At 33.8% G+C, this 18,385-nt stretch overlaps 1 protein-coding gene across 3 annotated transcripts in view; it reads right to left on the minus strand.

Moving 5' to 3' along the window:
• Positions 1–639: 639 nt before the first annotated feature.
• The window catches only part of LOC108972559 (calcitonin gene-related peptide type 1 receptor), a 52,204-nt gene continuing 34,458 nt past the window's right edge, over positions 640–18,385 (minus strand). Inside the window, exons 9-10 of one of the 3 annotated variants that reach the window (XM_018939190.1) lie at positions 4,857–4,979; positions 640–2,387 (exon numbers count right to left, since the gene is read on the minus strand). In XM_018939190.1, the coding sequence (XP_018794735.1) occupies positions 2,343–2,387; positions 4,857–4,979 (168 nt within the window). In that variant the 3' untranslated portion in view covers positions 640–2,342. Of the gene's footprint in view, positions 2,403–4,850; positions 4,980–18,385 lie in introns of all 3 variants that reach the window. The other 2 variants (XM_018939189.1, XM_018939192.1) reach the window with 2 other exon arrangements.

Below are 18,385 nucleotides of genomic sequence, written 5' to 3' on the forward strand. Positions count from 1 at the left end.
ACTAAAAACAAAAACAATTTTTTTTGAAAAAAACATTTTTTTTGTCTTATTTCTCTAAAAAACTCGAAAATCAGCTGTAGCTCCTTTCGAAAGCAATATTTTTCCTAATAATAAGTCTTCTGGTATCAATAAATTTTAAATTTTTTTAGAAAAAATCTGGAAATATGCTTTTTTTCTAACTGAATTTAACCTCTTAATGCCTTTTATTTGTGCAAGATAACATTTATATTTGTTCGGAAAACAAAGAGGTTTGAAAATCGATCATTCACTCTTTGGTAGTATGAAATGCTCACCCAACCCTTCATCGGAATATCAGATAGTGCGGAAGGACAAAGTTTATTATTATTATATTATTAAATGGCTCGAAATGTTTGGATGGTGAGTGTAACCTGTTTTCTCAGTTTTAATAATTATGGATTGCTTCAGAATAGCGCATCCTACATAACGATAAATAACTTGTAGCCTTCACCACCTTGGACTCATGCACAAGACTTGAGCTTTGAAATGGTCCGGCATTTCGTAACCAACATAAGTCTGTTGGTATGATACTCAAACGGTATAATGTCGCAACTGCTTTCGTCCCTTTAAAACCTTATTAGTCCACAGATTTGGAAGAAAGGGAAGGTAGGTTATTTTCAGTTTTTTAAAATAGAGAAAGGAAATTCTTGATAACCTTCACGATGTGAACTTGCTGGATAGTTGTACTAGGTAAGTTGGTATTATAACAAATAGGCTGATCAATGATCGGCAGCCATTTTAAGGAACCAATTTTTTTGGTGGAACAGGGGTGGGGAAAAAATCAAGAATCAGCCATAAACAGAGTGAAGTAACCTTCCTCTGCTGGAGATATTGAGGAAATAATTAGGTAATGCAACCTATCGATATTCATGCACAACTGATGGTTAGTAAGCGATCTGAGAAACCTCAACGACAAGAGCTTATTCTACTTTAGAAACAATCAATCGGTCCTAAGTTCCACCAGGTTAGTCATAGCATATGCCTTCGTGTGGGTTCGGGTCTGGTATTTAATTTTTAACCGCAATTATTTGCAATTCAAATATTCTCATATGAGATATGATTGCGAATTTGTGATGTTTTCTGCAAAGGTCAAAAGATTCAACGCATCTTACAGTGATTTCGAAAAATGACATTAGGTGAAAGGTTGTTAGCATATAAATAGATGCGTGGACGGATGGACAGATAAACGTCATGCTATCAATTCAATTATTGATTCTAATATACTTATATAAACCAAAAACTATGGGTGTCAATATTTTTCTCAGTACTGTATACAATTTAAAAACTTTTAATTGAACCATGCTCTTTTAAAATAAGTCTAACTTAGAGGTGAATAAAATATTAGAAATAATTTACTCAATAATATTGCACAATGTGTTCACAGTTAGCACAGTATATATTATATAATAGGCAGTCCCACTATTCTTCATATCCTAAAGATTTAAAGAAATTGTATTTACACTAAAACATTAAAAAGCTTAGTGCTAAGTTACTCTGTACTTTCAACACACAGACACACACACACACAAAATATGCAAAATGGCAATAAATATATCAACTATCGTAGTACCAGTTAATCACGTGTTAACTACAATTACTTACAACTACGCTGACACTAAAACCATATACATACATACATAGAGCCAAGCCACCTCCAACCACAACAAGTCACATGCCACACATGTCACATCGCGTTCGGCAGCATTTTAATGCGCTTACAATGCCTCGTCGGCGATTTTGTTGCCATCCAAATGCAAATTATTGTTGTAGGTGCATGTGTTCGGATTCGTGTGCACAGCTGTGGTGGTGACAAGCAAAATGCCGCCGGCACGATTGCTGCCCTCCGCGCTGCTGCCTTCGATGCTATAACTGCCGCTGCTGCTAAGTCGATTGTTGCTATTATTATTGCAGTAATTACTCGTTGTTGTCGCTGCTGCTAGTTCGCTCTTGTTCGCTGCTGCCGTTGTTGTTGTAGCCGCTGCTGTCGCCGTCACATTTTCGGYCGCATTTTTTCTATGACTATTCCAGTTGCATGCCTGAGCGCCACCATCGGCGACACAAGCGCCCTCCTCCATTAGCGGCTGCCGTATGCGCAGCTGATCGACGGTTTTTCGTCGCAGAAATTGTAATTTTCGCAGACCGCCCAACAGACCGGGCGTCGCTGTGCTATTCGCAGGTGAGTTTTGTGTAGCGGGTGCGCTGCTGTTGCTGCGCAGGCGCGTGACGCCTTTACTGCTACCGGCCGCGTTTGGTGCATTGCCGCCGCTGCGTCCGGTGACGGCGCTGGAGGCGCGACGCGATTTCGTCGAYGACAAGCTCTTTAGTCATACTTTTTCTTCGCCGGGCAAGGGCGGGCCACATCGCACGAACTATAATCAGAAGAACTGCGGTTTGAAATAATTGCGTGTTTTTTAAGGATTTTTTTTTTGGGATTTTTTTGTACATTTTGTTTGGCATTGGTGGTTTGGTTTGTTTCATGGGTACAATACGATGTATGGTACGTTTATACATAGATGTGTGGAAAGAAAAGAAAAGAAACGAAACACATTGGAGAGTGGAGAGCAGTGGTGATTTTTTACTTTATATTTTTTTTTTTGGTATTTACAAATTGGCTATTTATGTACGAGGTGATAGAGTGCAATGGAACAACAACGACAAGCAAAGCGACAATACAACACGTGGTTTGGTTAAAGTRCAGGATCAACGGGAATTACTTTTATAAATTTATTTACAGAAATATATTAAGTGATCCCTAAAAGGAAAATTAAAAATATATTGTGAATGGTTTTAATCAGCTGATGGTATTTGCTAGTTTTTTGGTTAGTTCCATCGTGTTTTAGAGCGGGAAAACATTATTTTTTTACATATATAAGTACCGCCCTAATGCTACAAAACAAATGAAATATATTACTTTTAATATTATTTTGAYTCTAACTGCTGCTTATGTATAGTTGCCGGTCTATTTGATCTGGCTACTTTAACAGGGTTTTGTATTATGAATGGCTACTCACATCAGCATGCTCGATAACCACAATAAGTTTAGATTTTTAAGCAGCAATGTTTAAAATTTTTGGTCAAGATTCTTCAAATCTGTTTAAGGTTTGTTGAAATGATATACAAAAAGTCGAAAATGTAGTGATTTCCTGTAATTTAATATGGTCATGTTTAGTACGGGTTAAACATTTGTCGTGAAATTTTACATTCATATGGATTGAATGCCTCCTCATATTAAAATGATTAGCATTCATAATTTCAAACAAATATGGCTCTTTCAATTTGGTGGACGACAGTCATGCATAATGTAAATTTAGCTATACAGTTGCATATGAACCACTATACTCTACTATACTAATTACACTTGAGTGGGTATTTATTTATTTCACAATAAACTAAAGTTTTTGAGCTGTAAAGCTTTAAATATATTAGAATATCAATCACCACCATGTAAGAGGCCTCAGCATCACTACTTAGAAAAATAACGCATATCATTACCTAAAATGCAAAACCACTAAATTGAGTTTTTTATTCCTTACGATTCACTACGTCAATTACATATACATGACATACAATTTTCAGCTCTGCAGTCAGATATAACCACTACATAACCAATATATAACCAGTGTATAATCAATATATAACATAACCAATATATAACCAGTGTATAATCAATATATAACTTATATATAACCATGTTATAACGAAAACTCAAATTTTGTTTCAATGTGAAAGGCTGCTCTGCACTGAGCTTAGAGTTCTATTATTTTAGTGCTCGAACTTTGCGGAAATTATTAATACTCAAATTGATTAATAGCCTAAGTGAACCTAAGTGTGCAGGTTATTCAAAACTATGATTGTCCAAATTAAAAATGCAGTTATGGGGTTATAATCTGAAAGTTTGGAATTTATGTGAAAATATGCCGGGCATTTCATGTGTGAGAATATCTATYAGAAATGAAAAAATTTCCAGAATTCAACTTTAGTTTACTTCTACAAGCGAAACATATGTATTTCAACTAACTTCTAATATAATATTATATAAGTCAGGTGTAAAAAGTCCAAGTTATAATTTCAGTCTTGTACTAGTCCTATATTCAAAAAAGAACAATGAATTCATGAAACTTTGCTATAACATAAAATCTATAAATAATTTATGTATGTAAGTATCTTCCAACTCATTAATTATCAACATCGAGCTATTTTTACTTAACAAATGCAACACAAAAACATTTAATGGCCGATAGTATTCTTATTAGTTACCGGGTTACTCATACGACATGTAGCACCAATACAGCACACATGTGGCTTATGGCTAAATTGATGTTGCTCATACGACATGTAGCACCAATACAGCACACATGTGGCTTATGGCTAAATTGATGTTGCTCATACGACATGCACAACCCAAAGGCATTAACACGGAAAGGAATATAATTAACATAAARTAATTATTTTTCTGAACGGCAAAAGCAATTCAGGAAGTGGTCGAAAAAAGTACACATTTATATTTGTTAACATAAAATATTAGAAAAACATAGAAAATAAATATGAGAATATTGTTATTTGTTGCGAAAGTARATAATTTTTATTAAAGAAACATTTATCTACTTAATAATACATATACGAGGAATATTAAAGAACAAATAATTTCAAGCTAATTACATTAAAAACAAATGTAGGAACAATAAATGCAGTTTCAACTTATTTTAACACACACAATTACATTATTTACAGCAGTAACAAATACTTCACAAACAAAAATTATTTAAAGCTTAGTAWGTACATGTATACAACTAGTATAAGCGAAAGCATATGCAAAACCAACAAAATCTTACCGAGACCTGGGTTGCTGTGTAGGAATTTGCACGCGCTCTGTTGCTAAACCAAGTCGTACGCCAGCGGCGCTTCACCTGCGCAATAACTTCGCCATTGAAGAAACAGAAGAGTGTGGCAACAAAGAGACCCTGAAATGGGAAGTAAAAAATAATTTAAAATAAATGGAAAAAAAAGAATAAGAAAAATAAGGAAGAACAATTGTGTCAAAGGTAGAATATGTATTGCAAAAATTAATTTTCCCCAGAAAAGTTGGTAAAATATTATTTGATTATGTAGGCCTGCTGTCCAATATTTGAACGTATTTCTTATTGCAATTTAGGCACTTAAGGTTATCAGTGAATATAACAAAATATTTCAGGAAAATATTTGTCCATATAATGTGACCATTATCTTTTAGTGTGATTTCTTTGATTTATTTGTCCTATATATTACAAGTGATGGAACGATAAGGCAATATAAACAGTAATGAAATATGTATCATTCAGAAAAAAATATAACATCGATTGCGATTAAGKCGTACATGTTGTTCGAGTATAAGACACACACTTATAATTTTACATAAGCTAAATGTCTTTAAATTACTATACCTTTGTCAAAAAAAAAAAAAAAAATCTAATTTGATTGTCTACTATCGGCTACATTCGTAGTTCTCGAATTATGCTATATATTTTTTATGCGAAAAAGCCAGCCTCGCACTTAAAAGAATAATAATTTTATAAAAACCTTTTTACCTCTTGCATATACGTATACAGTATATATTATAAATACGAAACATAAAATATAAATTTTATCCAAAGTCCTAAGGCAGTAATAAAGCAGGCCAATGGAAAAGTCTGAAAAGCCATTTGTATAATTTTGACAGCTTTCGGATCATTAGTTTGTGCATTAAGTATACAATTTTGAGCAACTTTAGGTATTCTGAAAAAMTGGATTAAAAAGCATTTCATTTATTCATAGAATATTGCTTTTTGAAAGAAAAACATACAGTTGAAGTAAAAACTGGGCTTGATGACGAYTTTTTAGACACTTCACCAGGAATTCGATCATGAAGGATTGGTATGCTAAGTTTAGTCGTGGTGAAATGAGCATCAGTGAAGTTGTTCGATAAAGCAGGCACTATTAAGATATCAACTGAACGTGAACATTATATATTATCATTCATGAACAACGACGAGTTGATGATATGGAGCAGGTTTTTGAGATCTTTAAGCGTAATAAACCCGAGTTTTCGCCTCGATATATGACAACAGATGAAACGTGGCTAATTCATTTAATTCCRAACTTCAATCGACAGTCATATRAGTGGACTGCACACGTTGAAGCCGCTCCAAAGCGTGAAAAAACACAAAAGTTAAGTGTCAAGATTTGGCGTCTGTATTTTACCATGCGCATGGAAAMATTTTTATTKACCATCTTGAAAAAGGAGGACCATCAACATGYACTATTAAATAGTGTTATTGGACCGTTTGAAGAACAATGTAGCCGAAAGGCGGCGGCATTTGAAGAAAATGTAAGTAGCGCTTCACCAAGGTAGTAAACCGCATCACAAGTCAGTGAACGATAGCAAACATCCATGACTTGGACTTCAAATTGCTTCTGCATCCACCGTATTCTCCAGAACTGGCCAACCGCGATCATTTCCTGTTTTTGGAATGTTAAAGAATGTTCGCTGGAAAGAAATTTTCATCGAATAAAGAGGGTTCGCCGAAAACGAGGCTTATTTTGAGCAAAGAATAAAAAGTACTAGAACAAGTAAGGAAGACATAAGTTCGGGTGCAACTGAACATTTTATACTCTTGCAATTTGTAAGAACTAAAGCCAGGGAAATATCTTAAGATGAAGAACGTCAACCAGAAGATCGGAATCTAAGAAATTTTAAATATACATACATACATATACTCTATATAAATAATAGACTGGGCGACAAATTCGGCATACGATTTTTTTTTAAAAACGAAAGTTGCTTACATACAATCACCAATCATATTTAGCAAAGTCAGTCCGATGTTCGAAAATTCTGGYAATGATTATAAGGGAGCCTAGATCAAGTTTTCGCTCAAACTTGTATATTTTAAGCACAAGACACGCTTTCTCAATTAAATTGAGATAACACAACTATTGGCTGATATATCCAGCATAAAGTCACCTAGAAATTCAAAAAYCTTTGTACTAGGTATATAGCGGCTCAGGGAAGTATTGGCCCGATTCCACCAATATTTGACATACAGACATACTGTTTTGCAAAATCAAGTCTTTGCATGTCGTTGTATCTAGTATATAGGAAAGAAAACGTTTGAATTTATTTTTGCTATTTTTCAATGAGAGTTGTGTTCCATATTTTCATTTTATACCATTTAAGAACCTTATAAGCAAACGTTAGTTAAACAGAACAAGAAAAAACACATTTATAATATAGTATTATAGTATTACACATCATGTGTAGGGTAATAAAGGTAATAAATCAAATGTGGTGTAATTTTATATTACTTATGCTCTAAATTGTGGTGAAGCAACAATAATAACACGCAGACTTATGGTTTGAGGAAGAGCATTCTACGAAATTTTTAACGAGAAAAATTTTCGAAAATTCGTTACAAAATATTTCACGTATTTTGTCACGTCCTCAAATAATCATTACTCATAATAGTGTATGTTAGAGAGTGCTTTTCTGCTGTTGGTGAAGTTTGAAATCCTCAGCAACCGGTAGTCACGTGCTCATGCTCTACAGCTACTAAAATTATTTATTAAGCAAATTGTAACCAGTTCCCCAGTTAACACAATCACATATGTACACATGCATAGATATGCAAATATGATCACATGTGCATCTTTAGAGTGAAACAAAAGCTTTACTTAGCCATCAAAAATAAGTCAGTCGACAATTTTCCATACAGATCATTAATTTCAACGCATTTCTATCGCGTACATCTAACATTTTAAATGTTAGTTTTAGTAGATTTGCGCAACATTTTGAGCAGTGTCCTTGCTTGTAATATGCGAATGTTTATGCGCTTCTAATATATGTGTATGAGTATGTCGCAAATGCGCTTAGCTCGCATTACACTTTGTAAGCTTCAAAGCGCCAAAGACGAAAGTTATGGCAAACTACCATTCGAGTGCAATTCCCGACGGAAAGCCAATGCACTTGACCCAGTTTGTGCAAGAATGCGAGGGAGAGAGTTACAAAAGTTACGTTCAAAACAAAGCACCGTAAGTGGTTAGCATGTATGTCAAAAAATTAGAAACATTTTGTTATATTATTGACATATACTACTGTGGGCAAAAAGTAGTGAGACTTTTTAATTTAAATTCCGCGCGAAAGCTCATTAAACTAATTTTTTTTTTCGCGAGTATGACTGCCACGCTTGTCTTTCTGAAGTGCATAAAGTGCATTCGGCGAGAATGAAGTTCAGTTATATTAGGTGCGCGGAATCAAATTTTTGCTGTCGAAAGGTTCTGAGTGTTGGAATGTTGGCGTTCGGTGATAATTGTCTCCGCGTGCAAGTGTTTTTGATTGGTACAAATTATTCAAAGAAGTTTAAGAACACGTTGGCGACGAATCAGGCCCAGGAAAGTCATCAAAGATCATTTGCACCTAAAAAAACTGAAAGTACGATTGCTTTCAAAATCACTAACTTTTTTCAAAAACAGCGTCACGTTGACGTCTGTGAAAGACTGCTGTCCAACCAACATCTACCACGATGTTAGGAAACGTTTATTATTGGCGATCTGTATTGGATCTCTGCTTGCGTCTCGGAAACAGAAAATCTATCGGCTGAATATCGTGGCAGAGGTGAGTCAAATCAGAAAAAACTCGTCAAAGCAAGTCAAAAATCATGGTAATGGTATGTTGATAGTTTTCTTTGATTATCGAGCAGTGATGCACTCCGAATTCTTTCSGATCAAGCAAATTGTCAAAAATGAATAAGGGCATAGAATGGAGATATTGCAAGTTGTCTCATTTGTGACTAGTCGAAACAACTTTGTGCCAAATTTACAATAAAAGACTCCAAGCGTTGAGTTCGAGGCAAGAGGGACACTTAAAACAGTTATGCTTTAAAGATTGTTTTACCCTTGCTTTAAAGCTTTTAAGAAACTCCCTGGAACCATGGAAAGCACTTGCAGTTATCGGTCCAAAGAAGATAAAGCGGCTTGGGTCTGAAACTAACAGACCAGCAAAAAGATTTTTCTACCTGTCAAAAATTATTACATTATTTTAGTACTTAAAATGCCTTAGAAAATATATTCAAATACTGTGTTTCGACATTTCGCCTCATGTCTCCAATTATTTCATAAAACAAATCAAATTTGAAAAAGAATAAAGGACTTCATAGACTTTTTGTCAGGTAGTTAAGGGGTTATATGGATTTTAGGGGGAAAAAATATTATCTTTTTTAATTCTGTAAACTCTCTAGAATAYTATCCTAAATTTTCAAATTGATCCGAGTAATAGTTTCGGAGATACGGACTTGAGAACTTGTGCGCTCAAGGATACATAGGTTAAGTGCGCCGTCTTTAAACCCGTTCTTTTCGAAGCTCTGTTTTTGAAGTCGGTTAAAATTCTAATGAAAAAAATTAATGTTTTATATCAGAAAAAAATTGTTGAAAATGTGAGAATTAAGAATGTGGCAGATAAAGTAAAATGACAACAAATCTAAAATATACTATAAACGAAAAACTGAAGAAATATTTTTATTTCTAAAGAATATTAGACGGAAACTGGAACTCAGTTTCTGAGTGTAAAATATTTGCGAAAAAATACTGATYACATGAGAGTTTATTGACTTTTCTCATCCATTTCGTATTAGGTGTCTCCATTTCCTTACTCACTTACTGTACATGAGCGAACTTAAATATTTACACGGAAAGTAACTGCTTTTATTATAAAAATGCATACAAAAACCTTGAAGTGAAAGCAACGCTACTCTGCAGCAACACAAAAACAAAGACAAAAAYTGAAAATTGAAGCTGTGAAACTCAGCTGCCCAGTTGTCTGCTGAGCGCAAAAACAAAAGCAAAACTAAAAAAAAATATTTAAGAAGAAAAAAAAAAAAACAGAAATAAATGAAACAAAAATTAAGCAAAGGAGAAAGGAAAATAAACAAAAACGTTAAGCTAATGTATTGTAACTTTCTACTTATTTCTCATTTTCATATTTTTTTGTCTTAAAATAAAATTTGCTTTGTCAACAAAATGCTTGCCTTGTTGCCATCAAGCGAGCGTAAAGTTTCGCTACACGCCTTGAGAGCACCGTTGCGTGTTGAACTCTTCAACCTAGCAAATAAAAGTATAAAAGTTAAATACAAACCGTCATTTTTGACTGAAATTTTTTTGGATATGTGTGTGCGATTCTCATGAGGAAATCAAGTTTACCCAAACATTTCCATTAAATTTTGGGTTAAAAGGGGTTTAACGGTATAAAAATAAAATAAATCAATCCAATTGGGTCTGAAAACCCGTTTTAAACGGATTACGTTAACTGCACAACACAATTTAAGTTTTTTTAAACAGAAACTAAGACGATTTCACAACCATCTTATTTATTTGATGTCGCATCTTACTATGATTCTATATTCGGTTAACTTAAAAGCTGTTTCGAGGAACAGGTTTTAATAGCCGTGAAGGTATAATAGAGAAATACAAAAAACTTTGAACATCGGATTCTGAGTACAGAAACCTTTTTCGAATATTAGAAGAAGCGATGGCATAAGTACCTTGAAATAGGAATGGAAAACTTTGAAAAAGGCAAAATTGAGCAAGCAAGAACTAAGAACTAGAATTTTAACTTTATAATCTCTAGATAAATTTATAATACTTTCTGATCAAGTTTAAACATTAAAATACACATTTTCGGTATGGAAATTGGAGCTTCGTAAACAGAAACAAAACAAAGAGCGYGTTAGGGACTTGGTTTTGTTTGTTGGAAATAAAGGCTTTGAAAATTGAACTGAAATAAATAAGAYCTATTTGTACTAAATCTGGTATAAATATTGGAAGGAAAAGCGGCCGAGATTGAATTGCCATGAGTTGGCACAAACTGTGATCAAGATAGAATTGGTGGTCAGGAGGGTTTAACTCTTTATTTGGTGGTATTGGCAGGGAATAAAATCTACTAAAGTGTGTGTGGCAAAATTAATGCAGGATTTAAATTTKCTGTCATTTCARTTAATCTTAACAGTTGACGAAATTAAAACTAATTTTGTATGAAATCTGCGAATTGTCCCCTTCGAGCTTTTATCATATCCAATTTTATTAAGTCTGAACTGTCAGCTGTAGAACCCAAAAATGACGGAAAATTTAAATKTTACTTTAATTATGGGACACCCTTTATAATCTTCAACTCAGTYCAATACGGACCCGTCTAAAGGCAGCGATTGTCCAGAAGTGGATAGTTTTAGATGATAAAAGAGGAATTGAGTTCTGGGGTGTAATGGGGTATAGTCATGCTCTGGRTAAGCAGTTATAGTAGTAGAGCTTTCCCACTCTTGCCTCCTCGCTGAGCAATCCTTGTGTAAGATGCGGCAGCCAACACTTATGGAGCCTGTTATCACGGCTAAAGAGCGCATCCACTCCGACAAATTCGGCTTAAATGTTAGCTGATGTTTAATTTCAATGCGGTTGTGAGCTGGGTTTGCGACCCGCCTTGTAGAAACACCTCCCAATGAAGAACCTCACTCTCAACAAACTGGCTGGACCTTATTAATGTGACTTTAGACTTGGAAAGATTTCCTTTACGCATTGGCAACGGTGAAAATCGCAGTCGATGGAAAGTTGAGTTGTATGAGAAATATAACGACATTGACATATGTGGTTCGGCGAGCCAAGAGGCAGCGGCTGCTCTGGCTAGACCATGTTGTTCGGCTGACGGAGAACACTCCAGATTTAAAGGTTTTCGATTCAATACCCGCCAATGGAGGCAAAGAAAGATTAAGAGCTTCACTCCGTTGGAGAGATCAGGTGGAGAAGAACCTGGCTGCATTTGGTATATCGAATTTTATTAAATAACGAAAGGAAGAGACGACGGGCGTGTTGTTGTTAGCTATTCTGTAACCGCGTAAGTAGCGTCTACGCTAGTAAAGAAGAAGAAAAAGAARAATTTAGTTATATCAAGTCAACGCCAGGCCATACACCTCGATAGTGATTTGCCAGAAGCTCCTAGTGCTCGATAGGGAGGTGCTTATACATCAACTTTATAGTGCGGACCTTATATCAAGTGATTACTACCAGTTTCTGTCTACGAATAAGAATTTTTATGGGGAAATATTCGCTTTAAGAGACAGAAATATGCTAATTTTCAGATATAACTTAAATTTCGAATGACTGTCAGAAGAGATTTTTCTGTGAACACATTTWTTTAATTCCCCTCCATAACCTCGAAATATGAAAAAATAAAAGTTTTTTTCACATTCCTCACAAATAAATGTTAGCAGCTTACTCCTAACATTTATAACTAATAACTAGAACTACGATGAYATTACAAAGGAGAAGTTATACAAGACAATACACATTAATATTGCCGTTATTAGTAAGCGTTGTGGTGGAATTTGTTGCATGGTTACGCTTTAATGAGGAAAGAAATTGGATGTATTCTCCACTTTCCCCCGACTGCAGAGGCAATAAAGAATATTATGACAACGGTTGGGGCAACATAAAAACGGGTATAAGACGTGCGTGAAATTGATGGGAGCCGCCATRACACGTTGTCTCTGTGCGCCACAATGTGCACTTACGCTTAAATATAGTGCAGCGAGATGTGAAAATACGTTATATGTATAGTAATAATATGCCTCCATCTAATGTGTCTGCTGGAATATATTGCAYACGCTCGGTGCTTGGCACTCGACGCACGACACTTGCCACATAGAATTTTTTTTATTTATTTTAGTTTTTCTGTTTACTGCACTTTCGCTCGCTTTAGCGCCTCAACAAGTGTATAAACAGCTTTTTGCGATTACTGTTATTATTTTTCTTTCWGTCATTTTTTGCTCTTTTGCTTTTATAGTCAGTATCATTTGTCTTGCTTTAAGCATCAGCTAAGATAGTAGTTATCCTTTGCTGTTTTTATGACTATTTGTTATCATCATTATTTGCTGAGCTGAACACAACAACATTGCCAAGTACATTTAATTTCTGAATTACCAAGGACATACGCTTCAGTATTATTTTCAAATGGTTCTACACGTTTAGCGCTTTGTTGTCGGTGGAAGTACGTTGCTATATCTCAAAGCAGTAAGTTTTTTTCGTTTTCGTGTTTACTCAAAATATTTTGCCATCATCAAGCATAATTTTATATAAAACCATTTCTAAATTTTACATTTTTTCTTGAGCGCTTTTTTCCACTTCGCTCCTTGAAACAAMCGTGATATGGAAATATTCTGGACTTTTGCCGTTTTTATCGCAAAGTTGTTGTTGTTGTTGTTGTTTTTTTTCATTGTGTTCGCTCTCACAAATACATACACATACGTATATACATATTTTTTAYGGCTCCGCGTCGTTGACTTTTTTGATCAGCTTTCTTCAAGCACTCATTATGATTTCTCTATTTACTTTGGTCACTTCAAGGCATTAGCAGCAATTTCGTTTCTTTATTTCATTATTTTTCGTTTTCATTCTTTACGTGTCCAGCAAAACTTTGCTATAATAAGATTTTCATTTCTTTTTTGTTTTTGGTGCGCACATAAAAGTAAAATTGAAATAAAATTGGCGAAATTTATTTCYGTTTATTTTGTTTTTGGAAAAACTYGCTGCCTCAAAAAGTGTCGACCATGAATTTGCAGTTTTTCTAAAATACTGATTCTTAGTAATCTACAAGAAAATAACGACCTTTTCTTTACTTTGCAAGGTAAGCAATTATGAGTTGTGCAATCAGGTTTCCTATATAAAGTTAGGTATGATAAAAGRGTGTATCCATATTGAAAGGAGGCAGTTTGTACCTGGAAAACCAATTAACTAATATGAATTGCCAAATACCGCGTATAATTTACAACATATGGTACATATGGTACACTTAACGAGCTTAGTGAAAAGAAACAAACTTTCTTGTTGGAATGAAGTGTGAACAGGAAATGTGTCAATAACACAATGAACGGAAGGTTTTCGAAAATTGATGCAAGAATAATTRTGGCAGTTTTTGAGATTGGAATTAGGAAGTAAGCTAGATGTCTGCTATTCAGAACCTTTATAACTTAATTRCATCTTTGGTCATTTTAGAAATAAAACAAGCAAAAAAAAAATGCTTACATCGGCAGCGCATAAGCCTATGCCAAATTTCTTGAAAATATTTTGTCAAAAAAGAGTGCTCCGTACAGGAGTTTAATTTTGATTGGCGATTTTGTATGGCAGCTACTACTWTGGGTAAATAATTTTACAAAGACATTTTAATTTAARTTTCGTCGAAATATTGTTTTCWATGTTRTTATGACTGTCRGTATCATCTCTKTCTTTCTTTCACTTGAAAATAATCATTAGTGTTCAGAATACGCTTGTCTTTTTGTAGTATATAAAATGCGTTCGGCGATTTTTTTGATGAGTGAAATTATTCAACAGGAAGTTCCATTAAATGAAAATCAAATTGCTGATTCAAAAAGGGTCTAGAAGGCGTTGATGACAAACCACGTCCACGATGGCCATAAAACTAAACTAAGGCCCACACGTCTGGCATCGCCAGAATATCGTAAAGATCAGTAAAAACCGTTTGAAAGATCATTTGAAGCTAAGAAAAGTGAAAGCACGATTGGTTCCAAAGTCACCATTTTTTTTTTCAAAAAGCAGCGTCGTGTTAAGTGAAACAATGCTAACCGATTACCAGGACGTCATGAAACGCGTTATTAATGGCGATGAGTTTTGAATTTGTTTTGAATGACAAATGTGAGCCTAAGCCGAAAAACCACATAAAAGCAGGTAAAAAAAACAATATTATGTTGACAGTTTTCTTCAATTATCAAGGCGTTCGAAGTACCCGAACTCTTCCGACCAAACTGTTTACAAAAAATATTATTTCAGTGTTCTCTGTCGTTTTGGCAAAGCTATTTGTGRTAAGAGGGYGGAATTATGCACCAAAAGCTCTTAGTTTTTGCACCACGATAACATAGACGACATAGATTTCGAAGAATAAATTAAGATTTTTAATATTATGAACAAAATCTTAATGTTTTTTGTTTATAGTACTATATACTATAATGTTCCGATATTGGCGGTTACGAGAAATGAACTGCTTCGTTTTGAGGACGTGCTTAAGATTTCAGATCGATAAGTGAGGGACTAGTTCGTATATATATACAGAAATACGACCATGGCTAAAACGACTCAGCCTGTCACGCGAACATTTTTATCATAGTTATGTATGTGATAGGGTCTTGCCGTTTTCTTCTGGGTCTTATAAACTAAGTGCAAAACTTAAAACACATGTTTCAGAGTATAGTAATGTAAAAAAAAAAAAAAAAATTTAACCTTTTATTTGAGATGAGGTATGTGTCTACAACGTAAAAAGTTTCATTTTTAGTATACAACTGATGTATTGCTATAACTTCACTAAATARTTCTCTGAAGTGTTAAGTGCTTTATTTGTACAGTTTTATATATGAAACAGAAACGGTTTTGGAATTTTCATGGCAACGATGCAAAAAAGTTTTTGTTTTGTGATTTGGTGGGGGTGACTCCCATTCTCATGATATTTAATTATTTTTTCTGATATTCGGTTTCTGCTTTCTGTAAATTACTTCTTCCCTATAATTTAGGTTTTTAGGGAAACTTCTTCCAATTACTAACCAAAATTCAAGTAATCTTTGAATATGATTAGTTATTCGTAATAACTTACAAATTGAAGATTTGATGAATATGATTTAGTGAGAGAATGGAGAGTACGATGATGAAAAAGTTAAAATGCAGATAACATATCAGATATAATWTACATATGTAGGTAATCTTGTAAAAGTTTCCGAAATATATTTTGTTGCCAATTGTAATCTCAAGGGCGCTCTCAATTGTTGATGCTTCTATTTCCATGCACTCATTACTTTGCCTTCAAACTCAATTCACAACTTCTATATGCTCATTCAATATTATTTTAATTTTTTTTCTGAGCAGACAATGTTATTAAATCGCAAATATTTATCCTTAATTACTAAGTAAATAGAGACTAATTGGTTAAATATAACTTTGTTGCACCCAAATGGCTCTCTGTGCAGCATTTAACTCTCTGTGCAACATTTAACTCTGTGCAATTGATTTTCAAACTTTTTGTGTATCTTACCCGACAGACTGCACACATTCGCAAGAAAGTACTGTGCAGAGAAAATAAAATAACGCMATTTGCAAAATGTTTAACGCACATGCTGGTTTTTTATATATATGTATATGTAGACACTAACTACTTGGGAACTTAATTGTTTCAAATTAATCCAGTTTTGGCACTTTTAGGATAATTTGTGGATTCATTGATTTTTTAATAGTTTAGGTAACTTCTGATATTGACTAATATATTTAGTATGAAAATGCTTGTTTTTATAGTTTTGAAATAGTAATCAACATATATAGGTGGACTAGAAAAAACTATATGAGATAAGATTACCTAATTTTYATATTTGAGATAGTCTCGAGGCATGAAATAGTTTCAAAGAGGAATATTGAATGTTCTAAAAAATCTTCCAGATAAAATMAACATTTTTTAAAGTAAAGTAAATGAAGTATAAGTGGAAAGACTGMGTTTTATGGGAATCACTTATGCATATCTTCAACTTTTACTTAAATCATCAATGGATTGAACAACAATTTAGACAATATTGGAACTGTTCAGACATCACAGTGTTATGCTGGGTAACAACCGAAGAAGTCTACAGCTAGCAACAATATTMTTCTTAGAGTTGTGTAGCTACTTCCTCCACATATTTTGTGCACACATGCTTAAAAAGTAAACAGCTCAATTTTAACGTAGTCATCAAAACCCCAAGCATCCAGCAATTTGAAATAAGCAAAAAGCAAAAGTAAACAAAGTGTTTGCCAACACGTTTACCAAAAAAACACGCACACATACAGCAATGCACACAGTTATGTATGCAGCGTTACGAAATCTCAGTATAGCAAGTTGTTGAGTGGCTTGAGTGGTATAGTCTACTTCGTAAGAAAAGTTACTCATACGACGTGGAGCGCCACACTCCAATATTCTCATAGCAAATGAGCGCTTGGAGAAAAGTGTGGTTTTGTGTTCACATACGTGTTGGAATTAATATTGTAAGTGTCTTTGATTTAAGCTGCTGTAATGAACCAATTTCGAAGGTAAATATTTTGAGATTCATTTGTTAATTTGTTTAAATATTTTAAAGGATGTAATATTGTACGCAAACTTTCTAGACATTTGGTGAATATACGAATATGAGCTCTAAATATTTGAAATTTTAAACTCCTTGATAAGGTAAGAACAATAGCATGTTAACCTGTGTTAAATTTTGAAATTATTCTTAGTGAGATTTTGTTTTTCGTTTTGGAAAAATAAACCTTCTTCAAATCAATTTATCCTGAACTGAAATTTCTGCATATCATGCAYATATACATATGTGCCAATGTAATTTTTCAAAAATTTAGTGCGGTGAATAAAATGAAAAATATATTTTATGCTTTCTAACGGTATCGCATTTAACAATCGAATAATTTCTACGTTATGTTGGAAATAGTAATAATTCCCAAACAGACGAAAACTCGAACAACTTAGGGAAAATGTAATTATAACTACTTGTTTTGTTTTTTTTTTTTGTAATTCCCGAAATGCAAAAGCTTGTTTAGAAATTTAGTGCCATAGAGAATATTGTTGAGTTTACTAACGATGAATTCAAAATTTCAGTGAAATTATTTTTTTATATTCTCAATGTTTCCGCTCGCTATCCAACTCGGAATTTTCTGGTGTTATGAAACGCATATTTTCTGTATAAAAACAGAGCTTTTACTGTAGAGAAAGTTAATAGAGCAAAATATTGAAGTGAATGAGTAAACGAAAAAATTGGATTTTAGTCTTTAATTGTCTAAATTTCACACATCATTTTCTACTCACGATAAAATATCACATTTTTCAAATCTTAATGGTGTGAGTCATTTTATTGTWTGTTGCCTTACATCAGTTCTTATAACATCTATCTGATGTGTCAATTGGTTCGATGAATGCTTAGTAAAATACAAAAATATACATGGSTGCCAAATTTATGTTAAGCTACTCTAAAACTTACTAGATAGTGCAAAAAGATAAAAGCAAATTTATTTAACCAATATAAACCCAATTACGAAGCCGAAACAAATATGGTTCGATATAAAAATGCTAACAGGAGCCACACACAGATTCGGTATATCCCACAGGAACAAGCCTTCAGGACCTATTTRCACACCCCAAGAAATCGCCGAAAAATTTGCAGAAACATGGTCATCATATACCTCTGAAAAAAAAATTTCTTCTTCATTTAACGCAATTAAAAAGCGAATAGTAAATGAAACCTACCCTAACACGTCACCTTCTCTAAATGTACTTCACATTGAATCCGATATAACACTT

The sequence above is a fragment of the Bactrocera latifrons genome, unplaced genomic scaffold, assembly GCF_001853355.1.
Source record: "Bactrocera latifrons isolate USDA-ARS-PBARC rearing strain unplaced genomic scaffold, ASM185335v1 scaffold_409, whole genome shotgun sequence".
NCBI lineage: Eukaryota > Metazoa > Arthropoda > Insecta > Diptera > Tephritidae > Bactrocera > Bactrocera latifrons.